This window comes from Cyclopterus lumpus, chromosome 11 (genome assembly GCF_009769545.1).
Source record: "Cyclopterus lumpus isolate fCycLum1 chromosome 11, fCycLum1.pri, whole genome shotgun sequence".
NCBI classification, from domain to species: domain Eukaryota; kingdom Metazoa; phylum Chordata; class Actinopteri; order Perciformes; family Cyclopteridae; genus Cyclopterus; species Cyclopterus lumpus.
In genome coordinates this window covers 19,501,187-19,517,853 of record NC_046976.1, presented here as the reverse complement: position 1 = coordinate 19,517,853, position 16,667 = coordinate 19,501,187, and the positions used below count along the sequence as shown (strand labels likewise).

Sequence of the window (16,667 nt, the reverse complement as noted above, 5' to 3'; positions counted from 1 at the left end):
AGCTAAATAGACTGCAGGACTAATTAATAAGTTGATCTGTATGATGTTCTCAGTCGTCGTTTTGCCATTTGACAACTTTATTTCTATCTGTGTGTTAAGAGAGAATAAAAAAATAAATTGCGTGTCACTCACAGACAACACAAGGCTCCCTCCTGTGTGCGTTCTCTCTTCATCCATAATAACGACACTTATTTGGACCGTGACCTTGAAGGCTGACGCAGGAGGATAATTGTGTCTAATGGATCTTTCCTGCAACAACAACACAGCACCAAAAAGGTTGCCGATGGAGGGATGAACAAGTGGGTCAGAGAGCAGGCAAAGAAACCACAGAAGAAGAACCGCGAGTCGCCGGGTTTCTGCCGACGTCTGTGCATCGCGAGAGATCAAGAAGACGAGATGGAGACGAGCTCCACTCGCCGCCGCCCGCGTCTTCAAAAGACGTCTTTTTTCCGCTCTCCAAACTTTTTAATATCTTTTTTTTATCCAATTCTGCCCTTTTGATGGCAATCCGTCCGCATCGGCCTTAATCAGAGAGGCAGCAGGAAAGTCGCTGACTCAGCGCCGCCTCTCAATGGCACAACTTATGAATACACATATGGAAATATAGCAATTCCACTTCCACCGAGCCCGCTGATCTTCTGACTCCCTTAAACGTTTCCTTGAAGCCTGCGAGTGTTATGATAAAAAAAGAGAAAAAAATCATTCACCTCAACATCTCTAAATTAATGTTAGGCAATCTCACCATGAAATTGTTATTTCTTACGGTTGAAAAACAATGAAAAGACGACCGATAAAATTGACAATGAATGTTAATTTTTTGCCATTTTTTTGAGGTCACAAAACTACGATAGCCCTGTTTTTTTTTTAGCGTGCAGCAGAAAATGTTTTAAAAAAAAATTAGATTGAAGGAAGAATCAGAGAATTGTACAAATTCAGCAATAAGTTTATTGAATCAGACTCTTGGATATTATTGCAAGATGGCCAGATATTTATCTCTTTTATTTATATCTATCTGTTCATGGGCAGTAGGGTTCGTAGTGTCTTCAGTCTGAACCGAAGGGCATCAGGCAACTTTCAGAAATCTTGTACAGATGCGTTTCTTCCGTTGCTATTTCTTGACGGAACTAGCCGTGTACTTATGGCTAAAGGGAAATAACGTCCCCTTAATCCTGGAAGAAACAGCTGTCAATGAACACAACACCAGACTTCTTTGAATCCCCTTAACGACTCGGAGATGTAAGCGGTCTGGAGGCTAAACTTGTTCGCCTCTGTTTGGGAAAAGAGGTAGAAAACGAAAAAAAAAAAGCCTTGTGTTGCCGGGGCAACAACAAAAAAAAGAAGAAGAAGCGTTTAAGGTGAAACTCTCGACCGTTACCTCCGACTGTGCTGCTCTGAGCGTCCGACCTGACGCAGTCCGTCTCTTAACGAGACGTGACAGGACAAGGTGTGTGTTCTCCGGCTGTAAACATGAACCCGGGCCTTGTCCCCAACAGGTCAAACATCCTGATCAATCCTATTGCCCCTTTGAGTTGCTCTAATCCCATCAGAACTCGCTGTGACACACAAGTTCACGGTTCAGGCTTCTGACTCCCTGCAGGCCGGAAGGATCGGCAGCGGCTCAATGCCATGCACCCCCCCCCCCCCCCCCCCCCCAAACCCTTCAAGCCGCTAGGCCAGGGTGTGCCATCTCATGGTGACGGCTCACGACTGCACTGGGGACCGATGCACTTTTAGTACCTCTGATGTCTACATTTATTTTTAGCACCTACGTTTATTGGAAATAAATGCTGATAAGGAGTGAGCACACCAGTAGGTCACTGGTTTACACATTGCCCGGTTGGCTGAGGGAGCTGGGAGAAGAAAGCTAATAAATAATTCTCTTTTTCCCCCCTCCCCCCCCCCCCCCCCCCCCAAAACACTTAATATCCAATTGTCCTTGGACAAAGCACGTGACTTTCAAACGCTCCTGTCGACCAATAGCTGTGGAGTCTGAAGTAAAGTCACCTTTTTCCTTTTGAATAAGGTTAAAATAATATAAAGAATTAAGTAACTTATGCAACGCTGCAGGGTGTCGTTATGTTGCATCACCGAAGTGCAAAAGAAAACAAAAGATACCTCTGTCGCTTCACAAAATCACTCTTTTCAAATTTTAGCATCAACAGATCATCAGCAAATAAAGCCGTCCATACGTTTTTGGCTTACTGGTACAAAAAACAGAAGGGGAAAGTTTGCAATGCAAAATATAATTACAACCTTTTAGTATTCCCCCGGTCACATTCTGAAACCATTAAATCACTGTGTCCCAAGTAGCCTCAGGGCTGACTATTAATAAGAAATAAAAAAAAGCATGTAATGAGTGGAACGCTCTACATCAGCCTCCAGCATGCTGTGCATCTTAATTGGGCTGCTCCGCGGTGAGGTAACTGTCTGGTCTCTGGTGTCCATCATCCTGGGGTTCTTCTCTCCTCTCTCTCCGTTCTCTTTATCTTCCACCGAATCTTTCTCCCCCTTTCTGCCGTTGCCTGTCCGGCCTCCTTGTTTGCACACACACCATTTATCACGACGCCAGATGTCTCTGATTTCTTGATGCTCGCCCTCTCAGCTTCTGAAGATAGCGCTCACAATCATTGGTAATTAAATAACTCATTCCTGAGATATGGTTTTATCAATGGTCATACATACACTCATACACTAGAAAAAATCAACAGAATTGTAGGTATATCCCTTTTAACTGTATTGTAGCGCCACCTGTTGGTAGAATTGTACGAGATAGTATGCACTTATGCATTCTGGGTGTATGTACAATATTCCCAAATGTGGTTAAAATCTAATTAGGCATAGGCGAGTTATGGCCCGTTAAGTGCATCAGGCCACGCCTTAAAAAGGTTGGTTACCAATTGACAACCCCAAAGAAAGAGTTTTGTTCAGGCTCATTTGAATATGATATGTACGAAGTTTGGTTGGGATTAGATTAAATATGTGCATACAGAAGAAGTGACAAATGTGTTAACCCAAAAAAATAATAAAAAATGGCCGACGAGAACATTTGTAAGACTGCCGCACGTTTTTGGTTTTACCACCAAAGTTTGTCTCGGTGGACCAACATTGTAATTGGTTTCCAACGCTCACGTCCAATGAAACATAATGTTTGTAGAACTTTTCACAAACCACCTCTGCGATTGGCTGGCCGGAGTAATGGACCCGCCCCCTTTTTCACCAGTGTGACATTAGATCGAGGGGCGGATCAATATGGCTTCTTCCAGTCATGCAGCTTCATCACATGAAAAAGTTGGTAAAAATAAAATATTGTCAACAATCCACCGAGAATATAGACAATTGTTCTTTTTTCCATAAAGTATCTTTCTCTCTATCTCTTTACGTGTCGATCCCAACGGTCGACTTCATGGAGCACAACACCGTAGACATTTAAAATGAACGTCGTTTTCTTGAATTCGCTCGAGGCCGTTTTTATAAAACTAACTGGAGAAGCTGCTGCATCGCGTGTGTCAGCGGACGATGTGACGGTTCAGTGTGAGGGTGAAATCCATCTCTCGGTTTCTGACATCCCACCGTGTGAGCCAACCGGCAGCCAACCAACAGGCAGCCAACAGGCAGCCAACCAACCAGCAGCCAACCGGCAGCCAACCAACAGGGAGCCAACCAACAGGCAGCCAACCAACCGGCAGCCAACAGGCAGCCAACCAACCAGCAGCCAACCAACAGGCAGCCAACCAACAGGCAGCCAACCAACAGGCAGCCAACCAACCAGCAGCCAACAGGCAGCCAACCAACAGGCAGCCAACCAACCAGCAACCAACAGGCAGCCAACCAACAGGCAGCCAACCAACCAGCAGCCAACAGGCAGCCAACCAACAGGCAGCCAACCAACAGGCAGCCAACCAACCAGCAGCCAACCAACCAGCAGCCAACCAATCGGCAGCCAACAGGCAGCCAACCAACCAGCAGCCGACCAACAGGCAGCCAACAGGCAGCCAACCAACAGTCAGCCAACCAACAGGCAGCCAACCAACCAGCAGCCAACCAATCGGCAGCCAACCAACAGGCAGCCAACCAACCAGCAGCCAACCAATCGGCAGCCAACAGGCAGCCAACCAACCAGCAGCCGACCAACAGGCAGCCAACCAACCGGCAGCCAACAGGCAGCCAACCAACAGTCAGCCAACCGGCAGCCAACCAACAGGCAGCCAACCAACCAGCAGCCAACCAATCGGCAGCCAACAGGCAGCCAACCAACCAGCAGCCGACCAACAGGCAGCCAACCAACCGGCAGCCAACCAACCAGCAGCCAACCAACCGGCAGCCAACAGGCAGCCAACCAATAGTCAGCCAACCGGCAGCCAACCAACAGGCAGCCAACCAACAGTCAGCCAACCAACCGGCAGCCAACAGGCAGCCAACCAATAGTCAGCCAACCGGCAGCCAACCAACAGGCAGCCAACCAACAGTGAGCCAACCAACAGTCAGCCAACCAATAGGCAGCCAACCAACAGTCAGCCAACCAACCGGCAGCTAACTAACCGGGAGCCAACCAGCAGGCAGCCAATTAACCGGCAGCCAACCAGCAGGCAGCCAATCAACCGACATCCAACCAACAGGCAACCAACCAACAGGCAGCCAACCAATGGCAGCCAACCGGCTGGTTTTTCGAGGTGTTGAATCTACAATTCCCTCCTCAATCAGACGGCCGCAGACATGAGCCTCACAGCCAGAGTCAAGCTGTCACTAACCCCGGCTGCAGCCCTTTCCCCGGGGTCGGCTTTAATGTCATTAACAGGTGGGGGGCAAAAATAGATGGAAAGGAGTCCTAGCATCTCACACACACACACGCACGCACGCACACACAGATAAGGAGTTGGGGGTTGTGTGTGTGTGTGTGCGTGTGTGTGTGTGCGTGTGGTGTAATGCATTTTAAAGTACATTTTGAAGCAGAGAGACTCGTCCAGCAAATGTTGAGGTTAGCGTAAACAAACAGATACATTTACACACACACACACACACACACAAACACACAAACACACACACACAAACACACATTCATTCCTGCCCGACCAACCAACAGTGGACCATCAACCAACTCCTACCAAGTCAGGACCTCTGTTTCTGGTCATTTTGAAAAACTTAAAAATAACACAGACACATACATTAGAGGCATTTGGCTCAGGGAACCCATATTCACAAGGGGCTGCAAACTAATACACAGGCATGCACATGCACACCCACACACAAATAAGCATACTTGCGCACACAAACACACACGCGCACACACACATTAGGGCATTTAGCTGATGCTCTTTTTCACCCCCCCACCCCCCGATCTTCTTTCGGACGTAACACCGACTCAAACCCCGACCTCCACCCTCTTTTCCCCTCCCTCACCCTCCCACCCCTTCACTCCCTCGCTCACTCCCTCTGATCTCGCCCCTCCGTCACTCCGAAGCAGAAGCACACACACAGAAACCAGGTCAGCAACTTGTTAATATTGTTGTGGTGTTTGTGCGGCGTCGGGGGGGCGTTGTGGAGCACGCGTGCTGCTCGAGATAAAGAGTGAAACAATTTTAACTAATGTGTCTCATTTCAGCCTGATAGTTCTGGGCTACTGGACTGTGTGTGGGGGCTGGTGGGTGGGGGGTGGGCTTCTTCTTGAACTGGCTTCTTCTTCAAACGTTGCCCGTGCAGAGTGTTTACGGAGGCCAGTTTCCTTTAATATATCTCAGGAACTCACAGACGACAACACTCCGGCTCGTCTTTGGAGATACTTGAACGTTAATGTTAAAAGCCAAAGCAATAAGTTCCTCCTCAGGCTTCACTGCTCCTCTTCCTCTGAGGCCACTTGGATGCCTTTTAAAGAAGAGCCTCGTTCACATTTCACCAGTAAGGACAGCAGATTTTACTTTTATCTAATTTTCCTCATATTCTTCACTAACAATATACTTTCACTAACTTGTTCTGTTGTGACACGTGCAAATGCTCTTTTGTTTTTTTGCTGAGGTTTTGTGTATTTTAACCCATAACGACCAATTTTCATCATCGCCATTTTGGCAAATTGCATGCACTAGGTTGAAATATATATATTTTCATTCACATTTTAACTTCAGTTGATTCCATTGGTGAAAACTGATTAGTTCGATTCTTAACAGTCCCAGTAGCAGGGTAGTTACGTTACGGCTCATGTAACAGAAAGGGTGCACGTTTGAGCTCCTTCCTTGTTTGTTTACATTACAGAATTTGCCAAAATTACATTTTTGAGTGAACATTCAACATGATTTTATCTTCATTCGATTATTTCTGAAATAGGACCTTTCTTCTTTTTCACATGTTTTCAAAGGTTTTCAAATAACACAACTGAATGTCTTTACTCAATATAACATATAATATAACGTCGTTCCTCAAACCGCATCAAACAAAGAACATCATTTTTCTTTTTGAATTGACAAAAAAAAAGTTATTTGTTCTAGTTCCTGCATAGAGTACACTGCACATGAAGCATATTGTTGGTGCTTTGTCCATGTGTTCATCGGGTGTGCATAATTAGATGCATTTGTAGGATCTGTGGCTTGACTGAATCTGAATTCACTGATAATATCTGTGTTGATAACAGCGTGTGACGCACTGAGACGTTTTCTGTCATTATCTGCATTCCGTGAACAAATGATTTTAAACCGCTGCACTTCCTCGTTAGTGTGTCAACGACACCGACTGCGATGGGAAAGTGAAGTTACGCGCCCTCCCCTGGGGGGGGGGGGGATGCGTTTCACTTCTGTTAACAGGAGGCAGGGCTGCATGTCACGTCCGTCGTCACCGCAGCTGCTGCGTTCACCCTGCAGACATAAAGGGTTTAAGATTCACTTCATCGGCGGCGTATCCGTGTGGCACCTCCGTCCCGGAGCTTCTCGGAATAGATAATTGGTTACGGCTTGAACACCATGAGGGTTTTTGTGCCGCTGAGGTACGTCTCAGAATAGATGGCAGGTTATGATTTCAGCAATGCCTGTTGTTTTTTTTGCTGTCGCATAACATCTCTAAATAGATAATTAATTGGGATTCCACTATGCTAAGTGCTTTTATATCGCGTTTGTGTCCTAATGGGAGAACATAGAACAGACAGCACAGCTAATTGTTTGGGGGTTGGAGGAGGCGCTCTCTGGTTCTGTGCTTTTCTTCTATCAGGAGATCACACTGATGAATTTTCTAAATTCTGGATAATGCATACAGTTAATGTCTTTGGTCTGCACTGTGCTGTAGTATAACTAGTTTTCCCTTACCTTTTTAGATTTGACTTACAGAGGAACCAATGCTTTTACCCTAAAGGTACTAGGACTCATCTAAGAGTCATCTTTTTCCATTTTTATTGGCAGCAAGGAAACCCAAGAAGACCTTATTTACCTGCTGTCAAAATGCACTCCATTACGTTCATTCGGGTGACACATTTAGTTTAAAGCGACTTACAATAATGCCATTCAAACTTTGCAGGAACAAGAGGTGGTGAACACTTTGCGAACGGATCCTTCCCAAACTACTCACTAAGAGGCTAATTAGTGATAGATTTTTACAATCTGTATTTGAATATGTTCCTTGTTATCACGATTTTGCCTGCATTGCAATTGAATCTCAATATATACGGCTGGTTGAAGCTCAAGCCTCTGATTGGCTGGTACTGGTCGTCATTCGTTGGTTGGATTGGCTGGATTGGTTGGGTTTGGGCATGAGGAGAGAGATTGGAAGGGTTCGAGTAAGAATACCAGGGTAAGCCAATCAGAGGCAGAGGAGGCTGGGCCTTCGCAATACACTCTGAGAAACAAGGGTTCATACTGAAGGGCTGAGGTTTGAAGCAGAAACATTTGTTCTCCCAAGACACAAAAACGTTCTCCAATATGGGGACCAGCCGCAGAACCCGTGGAATTATTAGAACCATTACAACCAGAGAGGTTCTCTACATAACCTCTCATAGAGTGTTCTGTGTGGAGCCATTCACAGTGGGCTCTAGGTATGAATCCTGTAAAAAGGTTCCAGGTAGAACCTTTATGAAGAGGAACTTTTCAAAAAAAGTTCTCCCGGGACGCAAAAAGGTTCTCCAATATGGGGACAAGCAGCAGGACCCGGTTTATTTAAACACCTCTTTCTCTATAGTGGGATGGTGTAATTTTGCTCCAATGTCAAAGCAATGGTGCTGTAACTTGAGATAAGAGAGAGAGTCAAGTGACCTTTCCCCTTGTTGGGTAACTCTTTCCATCACGATGTGGGCAAACTGTACTTATAAACAAATAGCCCAGATCCCATATCAAAGTTACTATACTAACGTGGTTTGGCCAACTCACTGGATGAAATCAATAAAGATGATGAACGGTACCTACATTGTTCTTCTGACAATACATTTCTGTCCTTTATAAACTTTTAAAAGTGTGTGCAAAAAGACCAGAACCTTTTTTTTCAGGTGATTATGTACATAAATGCCATAAATAGTTACTCCTCTTTTCTTTTGTTCTTCCTTTTCCATCTCCAGGAAGCATCACTTCATCCACTCCTGACTTCTACCTCTAAAGACTCTCAGGGGCCACACTTTGCTACACACATTTTACATGTTCTTATTTCACCATGATTAATTCATCAGTTTTAGACCCGTCGTCAAAGCAACCGTTTTTCTCCGAGGCTCTTTTTTCAAGAGAAAGCTGATTCCGGCATTTGACTGAAGTTTTCTTCTGCTTTTTGTACAACACTTTTTCCCGCTGTTAGTTCTTATCTCATAGTCGTCGTTTTTTTTCTTGGTTCATCTCTCTACCTCCTTCCTGTGAGACACCTGTTATCTTACTTTAATACCGCCTCAGGTGTTTCTTTCCTGTTCTCTTTATGGGCACAAACTGAGACCACTCTTCTTGCCTTTGGGTAAAAGTTCAATCGTCCGCGTCGAGGGCAACGCTCACCGAACTGATTCACACTCGGCTGTCTTAGTTCTTTTTTAAAAATTATTTCGTCACAACATGTGGTCTACTTTTTTTGTGACCGACGAGGAGGGCCGTACTATCGGTCCGGCGGGGCCGGGAGGGGTGGCTGCACCGGGAGGAGCACCCCAGGGCGCAGCGGGCCTCTCCAGCCTGATGACGGGACGCGGCGGGGGGAACAAGCGACGCAGGACGACGTCGACGGGACGCGGCATGAGCGAGGCCCAGGAAGGGAAGGTGACTTGCTTCATATTGTGTTAGGCTAATGGAACCAATCAGTCACGGAGATTGACCACAGGGAACACGCCACAAGAGCAGCTCTAAAGTTAGCAAATAAGTATTCGCACAAGACCAAATGCAAAATAAAATGTTACGTAACCACAAGAACCATGAGAGCCATCTGCAGGTGGGAAATAACTACCCACACATACTCAAATTGTTTAGGAGCTGAATTCCCAAACCCTGATACTCTAAACCTAATGCATACCAGACAACCATCTTTCATTTGTTGAGGACATTAAAAAACATCTTCCAGAGATTGTTCTTTCCCTTTGGTATCGTACATCACTGAAGGACACCCGCTGATAGATTAACTACCTCCGTGGTTCTCTTTGTGTGGATTTGCAGCACATTGGGGTCCAGTTCCCATGTTCGGCCCTTATGTGCTGAACTCCCACAGATACAACACGACGCCAAGATGGTTGTGAGTGCGCAGGAAATAAACGTGCTTTTCGTGATATCAAGTCAACTTGGACAGAGAAAAATGCTCTTTCAATTTCCTTGTGATATTAAATTGAGTAATTTCCATGATTTTAACGCTACCTCACTGTTTGGTATTGTGCTCTGACACCAGATCAAGTTGGCGTTCTTCGTGGCCATCGTGGGCGTAGTCCTGACAGTCCTTGGGATGGGCACAGAGTTCTGGGTGGAGCTGTCTCCCCCGAAGCATTTCTACAACAACCAGGTGCAATATTGGAATGGGCGCTAAACGGGGAGCTTTTCTACAAATGACTTCATAAAAAATGGTGGATATGCATATTAATCTATGCGGGGATGTTTTCCTAAAGTCCTAAAAAAAACAGGGGGACAAAAAACCACAACTAAACACTGTGATGGATGGCAATTATATTACTATCACATACATTGCACGTTTAAAAAAAACCAAAATCTCAAGCTTTCAACTCACTATGAGAGTTGCCATTCTATATTATTGTCATTTAAACTGTTCATTGTACTGTTTTTTTAATGTGCTTTATAAATACATTTTGATTGGATTGTGCTTGAAAAAAATCTCTGTTCTTTATTTCTTTTCATTTTTCTTTCTGCAGACATGTCTGACAGCTCACTACGGCCTGTGGAAGGGCTGCACAAAGACCTTGTGGGTGTCTGACATCGACCCGGAGAGAGAGAGCTGTGGACCTGCCGAACTACCTGGAGGTGACGCACAGAATGACCTTTATGAAAGCTGACCGGTCTGTGTGTGTGTAGGAGTTTTGAGACGATGTCCCGACAAATGATGCGCTGGGCGACGGCCGTCTGGATGAACGCTGGCCGACTAACCGCCGGAGTCATTGTTACATCGCCGGTCGAGTGGCTTTTGGGTGAAAGGTTACGTCATTTGGATTTTGGAAGTCCTCGGCTCATGGGCGACAACGCTCGTTATTTCTGATTTGAGTCTCTGTTTTCTTTTTACATGTTTTGAAAAGTGCCATCGAGGCCAAGATCACACCTGGCCATGAAAAAAAAATAAAAAATACTTGCTCAGGTTGAGGAAAAACATTAAATAGCCGTATAAACTAAATAAAATGGTATAATTTTGGACACCAACACTGGCGTACTGGTTATAAGTCCATCATTTCCTTTGCCCGTTCGTCTACACCATCACACTAACAATGATGTACCATATTGCATCTCATGCAGACGGAAAAGGTTATCTGCGCACCGGTATCAAGACGCCGACGGCCCGAGACCAGGCGGCATAGAAACACATGAGAATGTGGTCACCGGTAACCAGGTTGTCATTGCAGGTTAAAGCTAATGGAAATAATGAAGGACCGTGGGTGGAAAGTGCCATTCGGATGTCTAACTTTTAGCGTTGAAGAGATCGTTACAGCTATTTGCCGTATCCCTCCACTTTACCACGACTCACCTGTGTGACCTCCCCCCCCTATTTTTGAACAGTGACTCACATGAAAAGCAAAACAGACGGAAAAAAGTCCACCAGAAGCTCTTTGTGCGTTTGTCACCGGCTTTCAGTTTGATTTTCATCAAAAACCTCTGCGACTGACTCACAGTTACTGACTCACAGTTACTGACTCACAGAGTTACTGACTCACAGAGTTACTGACTCAAAGTTACTGACTCACAGAGTTACTGACTCAAAGTTACTGACTCAGAGTTACTGACTCACATAGTTACTGACTCAAAGTTACTGACTCAGAGTTACTGACTCACATAGTTACTGACTCAAAGTTACTGACTCAGAGTTACTGACTCACAGTTACTGACTCACAGAGTTACTGACTCAAAGTTACTGACTCACAGAGTTACTGACTCACAGAGTTACTGACTCAAAGTTACTGACTCGCAGAGTTACTGACTCAAAGTTACTGACTCAGAGTTACTGACTCACATAGTTACTGACTCAAAGTTACTGACTCACAGAGTTACTGACTCACAGTTACTGACTCACAGAGTTACTGACTCACAGAGTTACTGACTCAAAGTTACTGACTCACAGAGTTACTGACTCACAGAGTTACTGACTCAAAGTTACTGACTCACAGAGTTACTGACTCAAAGTTACTGACTCAGAGTTACTGACTCACATAGTTTACTGACTCAAAGTTACTGACTCAGAGTTACTGACTCACATAGTTACTGACTCAAAGTTACTGACTCAGAGTTACTGACTCACAGTTACTGACTCACAGAGTTACTGACTCAAAGTTACTGACTCACAGAGTTACTGACTCAAAGTTACTGACTCGCAGAGTTACTGACTCAAAGTTACTGACTCAGAGTTACTGACTCACATAGTTACTGACTCAAAGTTACTGACTCACAGAGTTACTGACTCACAGTTACTGACTCACAGAGTACTGACTCACAGAGTTACTGACTCAAAGTTACTGACTCACAGAGTTACTGACTCACAGAGTTACTGACTCAAAGTTACTGACTCAGAGTTACTGACTCAAAGTTACTGACTCAGAGTTACTGACTCACATAGTTACTGACTCAAAGTTACTGACTCACAGAGTTACTGACTCACAGTTACTGACTCACAGTTATTGACTCACAGAGTTACAGACTCACAGAGTTACTGACTCAGCGGTTCCTTGGGACTTTCTAAACATGTGAAGATAGTCGCCGGTTCTTGGTTCCCTGTCACTGCCTAGTCACATGACCAGGCTACCTCGTTTGCATGGTTGGCGGAGGACACGCCTCCCGTTGGCCAATAATATCAGAACGCACTGAAACTTGAGCTTAAGAAAATTTAAGCTTGATGAATCAAACTGTCTTAAGAAATTGAAACTATGAAAACTATACTCAAAGAGTTACTGGAGCCATCACAGAATATATATATATAAATATATATATTGGTAAATTCAGACTAAACCCATGGTCAGATTCCACCTCAAATTCCAACAAAAAGGATTCAATATTAGCCCACATTACGTTTATTTTTCAAGCACATGAGTATTCAACAGAAATTGGCCAAAGTTTACAGTTTAAAATGCCAATGTGGGGACATATGAGATAAAACTAATTCACGCTGGGATTAGCATCATTTTTGTTGTCATTGGACATTGAAAATGTTCCTATTAAGTGACATATCGCTAAAACTATTAAGTTTACATGTTCAACTTTCTTGATATCTACGAATTACAGGACTTCAAAAAAAAAAATTGTGTGTAGAAATATATTTTTACCCCCCCAGACGCCCGTGATGGAACAACATGAAACAATGTCTTCCTTAATGGGTAACGAGTGACAAAGAGGAAAGCCCAATTACCGTCAGACGGCCCTGTTGCCGAAGCCCCTTTATCTGTTGATGGGATGAGACGTGTTGTCAATGGGACAACCCTCCAAGGATGCAGCTTTGATCTAATTAAGAGTGATGTGTCTGTGTGCGAGGGAACAGATCGGAGGCGTCAAATTCCATTCGATGGCCAAACTCCCCCAATTACCGTAGACACACGGCGGGGCGGCTGCATGCTGATTGCGCGGTGGAGGGGAAGCTTCTTTGGACGCCAACGAGACGGTGTTTACGTTTCTCTCATTTTAACCAACGTTCCTCCATCTTCTTCTTCAACCTTCCTCCTGCAGAATCAAACTGCACCTACTTCAAGTTCTTCACCACGGGGGAAAACAAGGTGATGTTCCAGAAGACAACGAGAAAGAGTGAGTCACGCGCCACCTCTCTGGGCCCTCGTGGCCTTTTCCTCTCCCCGCCCACTCCCTCCTTTCTTTATATACCTTCTCCTCCTCCACCTACCGATGCTCTTTCTTAATCCCCTCTGCCGCTTCTCTTTTCTGAGTCCTTTCCTCTCTCCTCTTCCTCGCTGCACTCTTTCAGGTCGGCCGTCGTCTGCTCGCCGAGTGCTTGAAATATATTCCGCCCACGCCGCGGCTCAAGTGCCTTTGGAGCGGTTTCGCCGACCTCTCATTTCGCCGGCGGCTCCACAATGCAGCGAGATCACAGGAGCGCCAACTGTGCATTTAAATGTCATTGTTTACTGGCGGGCACGTGATTATAGGAGCGTAGGAAACAAATACTAGAACTGTGATTGCACATCGCACACGACTTACTTCTCGTACATCGTCTTGCATCTTTTAAATGTTTACGTGAAGTGGATCACCCAATATTGATTTTTGATTGCTTAGAGTTGGGATGATTGTGCATCAGCTCTTCTATGAGCGTCCACGGGCGTATGGTTACCCACAATGCCTTTCTCTGCGTAGGTCTACAGAGTATCTTTGAAGCGTCCTGCTTGCATTTCAGCCTCCTTTCCGACTGAAAATGCCACTACATATATACATATATATATATATATATATGTTTTTCATAATACTTAGGACATGACAGTCTGTCCTGTTATCCATGAACATACATCACTTAAAAGCCCTTTGGCTCCAGTTCCAGTAAATGGAGCCAAAATGGACCCAAATCCTTTTTTTCTGTGCAGATCTGAATGTGGCGGCGGCCATGCTGGCTCTGTTCAGCCTGTTCCTGATGGTGATGGGGGCCATTTGCATCACCATGGCTCTCAGTAAAGAGATCGTCTTCTTCCTCAAGCCGGCGTCCGTCTGCTTTATCCTCTCAGGTCGGTCGAGGCACAACCTTTTGGGCTTTTAGAGCATCTTAGGTTAGAGATTAGATTTTTACTTTATTCGTCCCCACGGGGAAATTTCTTGAAGCAGCAGCAAAACATTTTTTTTACAAATATACAATAAAATAAAAATAAGCATGGGCATATTACATTTAAGAATGTAAATAATAAAGGAAATGAAAATGTAAAATTAAAAAAAACTAATAATAAATAAAATAATAAAAATACATAAATAAATGTAATTAAAAAAAAAAATGTTTTATTTAAATAAAAAAAATAATTAAAGTGTATATTTCCCGATTAGAGCGACAGTGTCCCCAAACATTGATGTCCAGTGTCTCTCCCACAGGTGCTCTGGTGCTCGTCACTCTGATGGTTTTCCACCAGTCCGTCCTGGCCTTCTTGGCCAGCGACCACACGGTTCCCCTCCACCACGAGCTGTCCTGGTCGGTGTCATGCATCGGCTGTGCGGGCGCCGTCCTCATCGTGGGCGGCGTCCTCTTCCTGCTGCTGGCGCTGCCCTACAGCCCCTGGCGGAGGTGCCTCCCTCAGGGCAGCAGCAGCTAGTGGCTCGGAGGAGGGTGCGTGAGGGGTTTCCCAAAGACGTCTGAGCAAAGAGATTTTCATGTGTCTGTCTCGTCATTACCGCAATCTTGCTAAGTACCAAATATCTTTATCTTTTCTAATCTCTCTGAGCAGCTAAACGTGCTAAAAGTTACAGCAAAATACCCTTTTAGTGTCGTCGAGTACGATCTCAATGCTCAGATGTGGTTGGGAAACAGCCCTGTATTGTCTTACTATCTTACAAGGTTTGGAGGCAATTAACTGTTAGTTCGTTCATTAAATTACTGCCGTTAATCTTTGGCGACTTAATCTATTTTATTGAACTATTTCACTCCTTTAACATGAACTCATTGCCTAAACTCAAACAATTCACGAAAACGCCTGTTTTAAAGCCGAAGTAAGGATTTAATAAGCTAAAGCTAAATGCTCACATGTTTATGGAGCCGGTCATGAAGATGAATATCAACATGTTTACTCAATTCATCTCCCCGGATTACGACGGGTGACTTTCATTTCGTGTTGATTTTTTCCCGGTAAAACTATCAATTAAATAACTTTAATTAAAAACTGAATGAACAGAACGGTTTATTGACCTCCAATCAGAGAATCTCATTTGAGAAACTTATTCTTTTTTTCCAGTGATGTCTTCAGAGCGACCGATCTGTGTGTGTTGGATGTTTTGTTGTTCACCAATTACCATTAAGAGACGTTCATTACGAACACATTGACTGCATAGTCACGTGACAAGGCTCCAATTTTGTAGCCCACGACATTCTTCTCTTTTCTTTTATATTACTCATCAATATTCATTCATTTCAATCTTTATATTTATTATCCGTGAGCATGATCATGAATACAACTCGTCTTTCTGTCATCAAGTTTCACATTGTATTAATTAGATACACATCGCACACGCTTTATTTTAAATGAAGTGTCACACCTTATGAATAGTTTGACAAGCAGATACGCGCACAGTGTTAAATAAGCTCTTTTTTTTTTCCTTTCTTCTTTGATCTGCATCGATTGAGTATGAATGACTTCATTTTATTATTAAACATGACATGAATATTTAACGACTTCCATTCCTCTCCTGTTCTCGTTCCTCGGCTCACAGTCTCCGCCTCCTCGATAGCCGGCGTCGCTTTTACGCCTCATGAGAAAAAAAAATAAAAATAAATAACGAGCTCTATATTTGGTGCGTTCCATTTTGGGGGTTTTGAGCTGGATTCTTTTCATCGGTTTTGAAATGTAAAGCATAAGCATTTTGCTCGTGATGAAGGGAGCATACTAGCCAATGTAACATGTATCATAATGGAGGCTATGCAGCTTTTTCTCATGATTAATTATGAGAGTTTGGGCTATTTTGCTCATTTCTTTTAATGTTTCAGACAACTTGTAACGCAAGAAGAAATCGTCTTAATGTCAAAATGGGAGAGCTTCATGTTTTTTTCCCGTCAAAACGTGTGTGACTTTAATCTCTTTAAAAGGACGTTTTCTCTCAATGAGTTTGTTCCAAACAGGAAGTAAAGGAACCGAGGAAACCCGCCAGGTGTGCACACTACTACCAGACAATCTAAATACATGCAACACACACACTGCTTATTATAAACCAACAGATGTGTAACGTTTGAGATGAGGTCGGAAACAATGTAAACATGTACTCAATCATCTAGAGACTAATCACAATTGATTTAGTACTTATTTTAATTGTACATCTCAGCTGCTTCATGATCATAGATAATAACCAACTTCCCTCAGCTTATCAACCGTCATCTGGTGTCCTAGACTTCTTACCTGAACTTTGAGGAGC

At 44.2% G+C, this 16,667-nt stretch overlaps 1 protein-coding gene across 1 annotated transcript; it reads left to right on the top strand.

Moving 5' to 3' along the window:
• The first annotated feature begins 8,996 nt into the window (after positions 1-8,996).
• Positions 8,997-14,860, top strand: LOC117738786 (voltage-dependent calcium channel gamma-6 subunit-like). Its single transcript, XM_034544913.1, has 6 exons — positions 8,997-9,194; positions 9,811-9,921; positions 10,286-10,394; positions 13,290-13,364; positions 14,150-14,287; positions 14,643-14,860. The coding sequence occupies exons 1-6, from the start codon at positions 8,997-8,999 to the stop codon at positions 14,858-14,860; spliced, it is 849 nt and encodes a 282-aa protein (XP_034400804.1).
• Positions 14,861-16,667: the final 1,807 nt, after the last annotated feature.

Coding starts and splice junctions, on each gene's coding strand:
- LOC117738786 (XM_034544913.1), top strand. CDS start 8,997: ATGTGGTCTACTTTTTTTGTGACCGACGAGGAGGGCCGTACTATCGGT. Junction 9,922..10,285: donor AGCATTTCTACAACAACCAG/GTGCAATATTGG, acceptor TTCTTTCTGCAG/ACATGTCTGACAGCTCACTA. Junction 14,288..14,642: donor CGTCTGCTTTATCCTCTCAG/GTCGGTCGAGGC, acceptor TCTCTCCCACAG/GTGCTCTGGTGCTCGTCACT.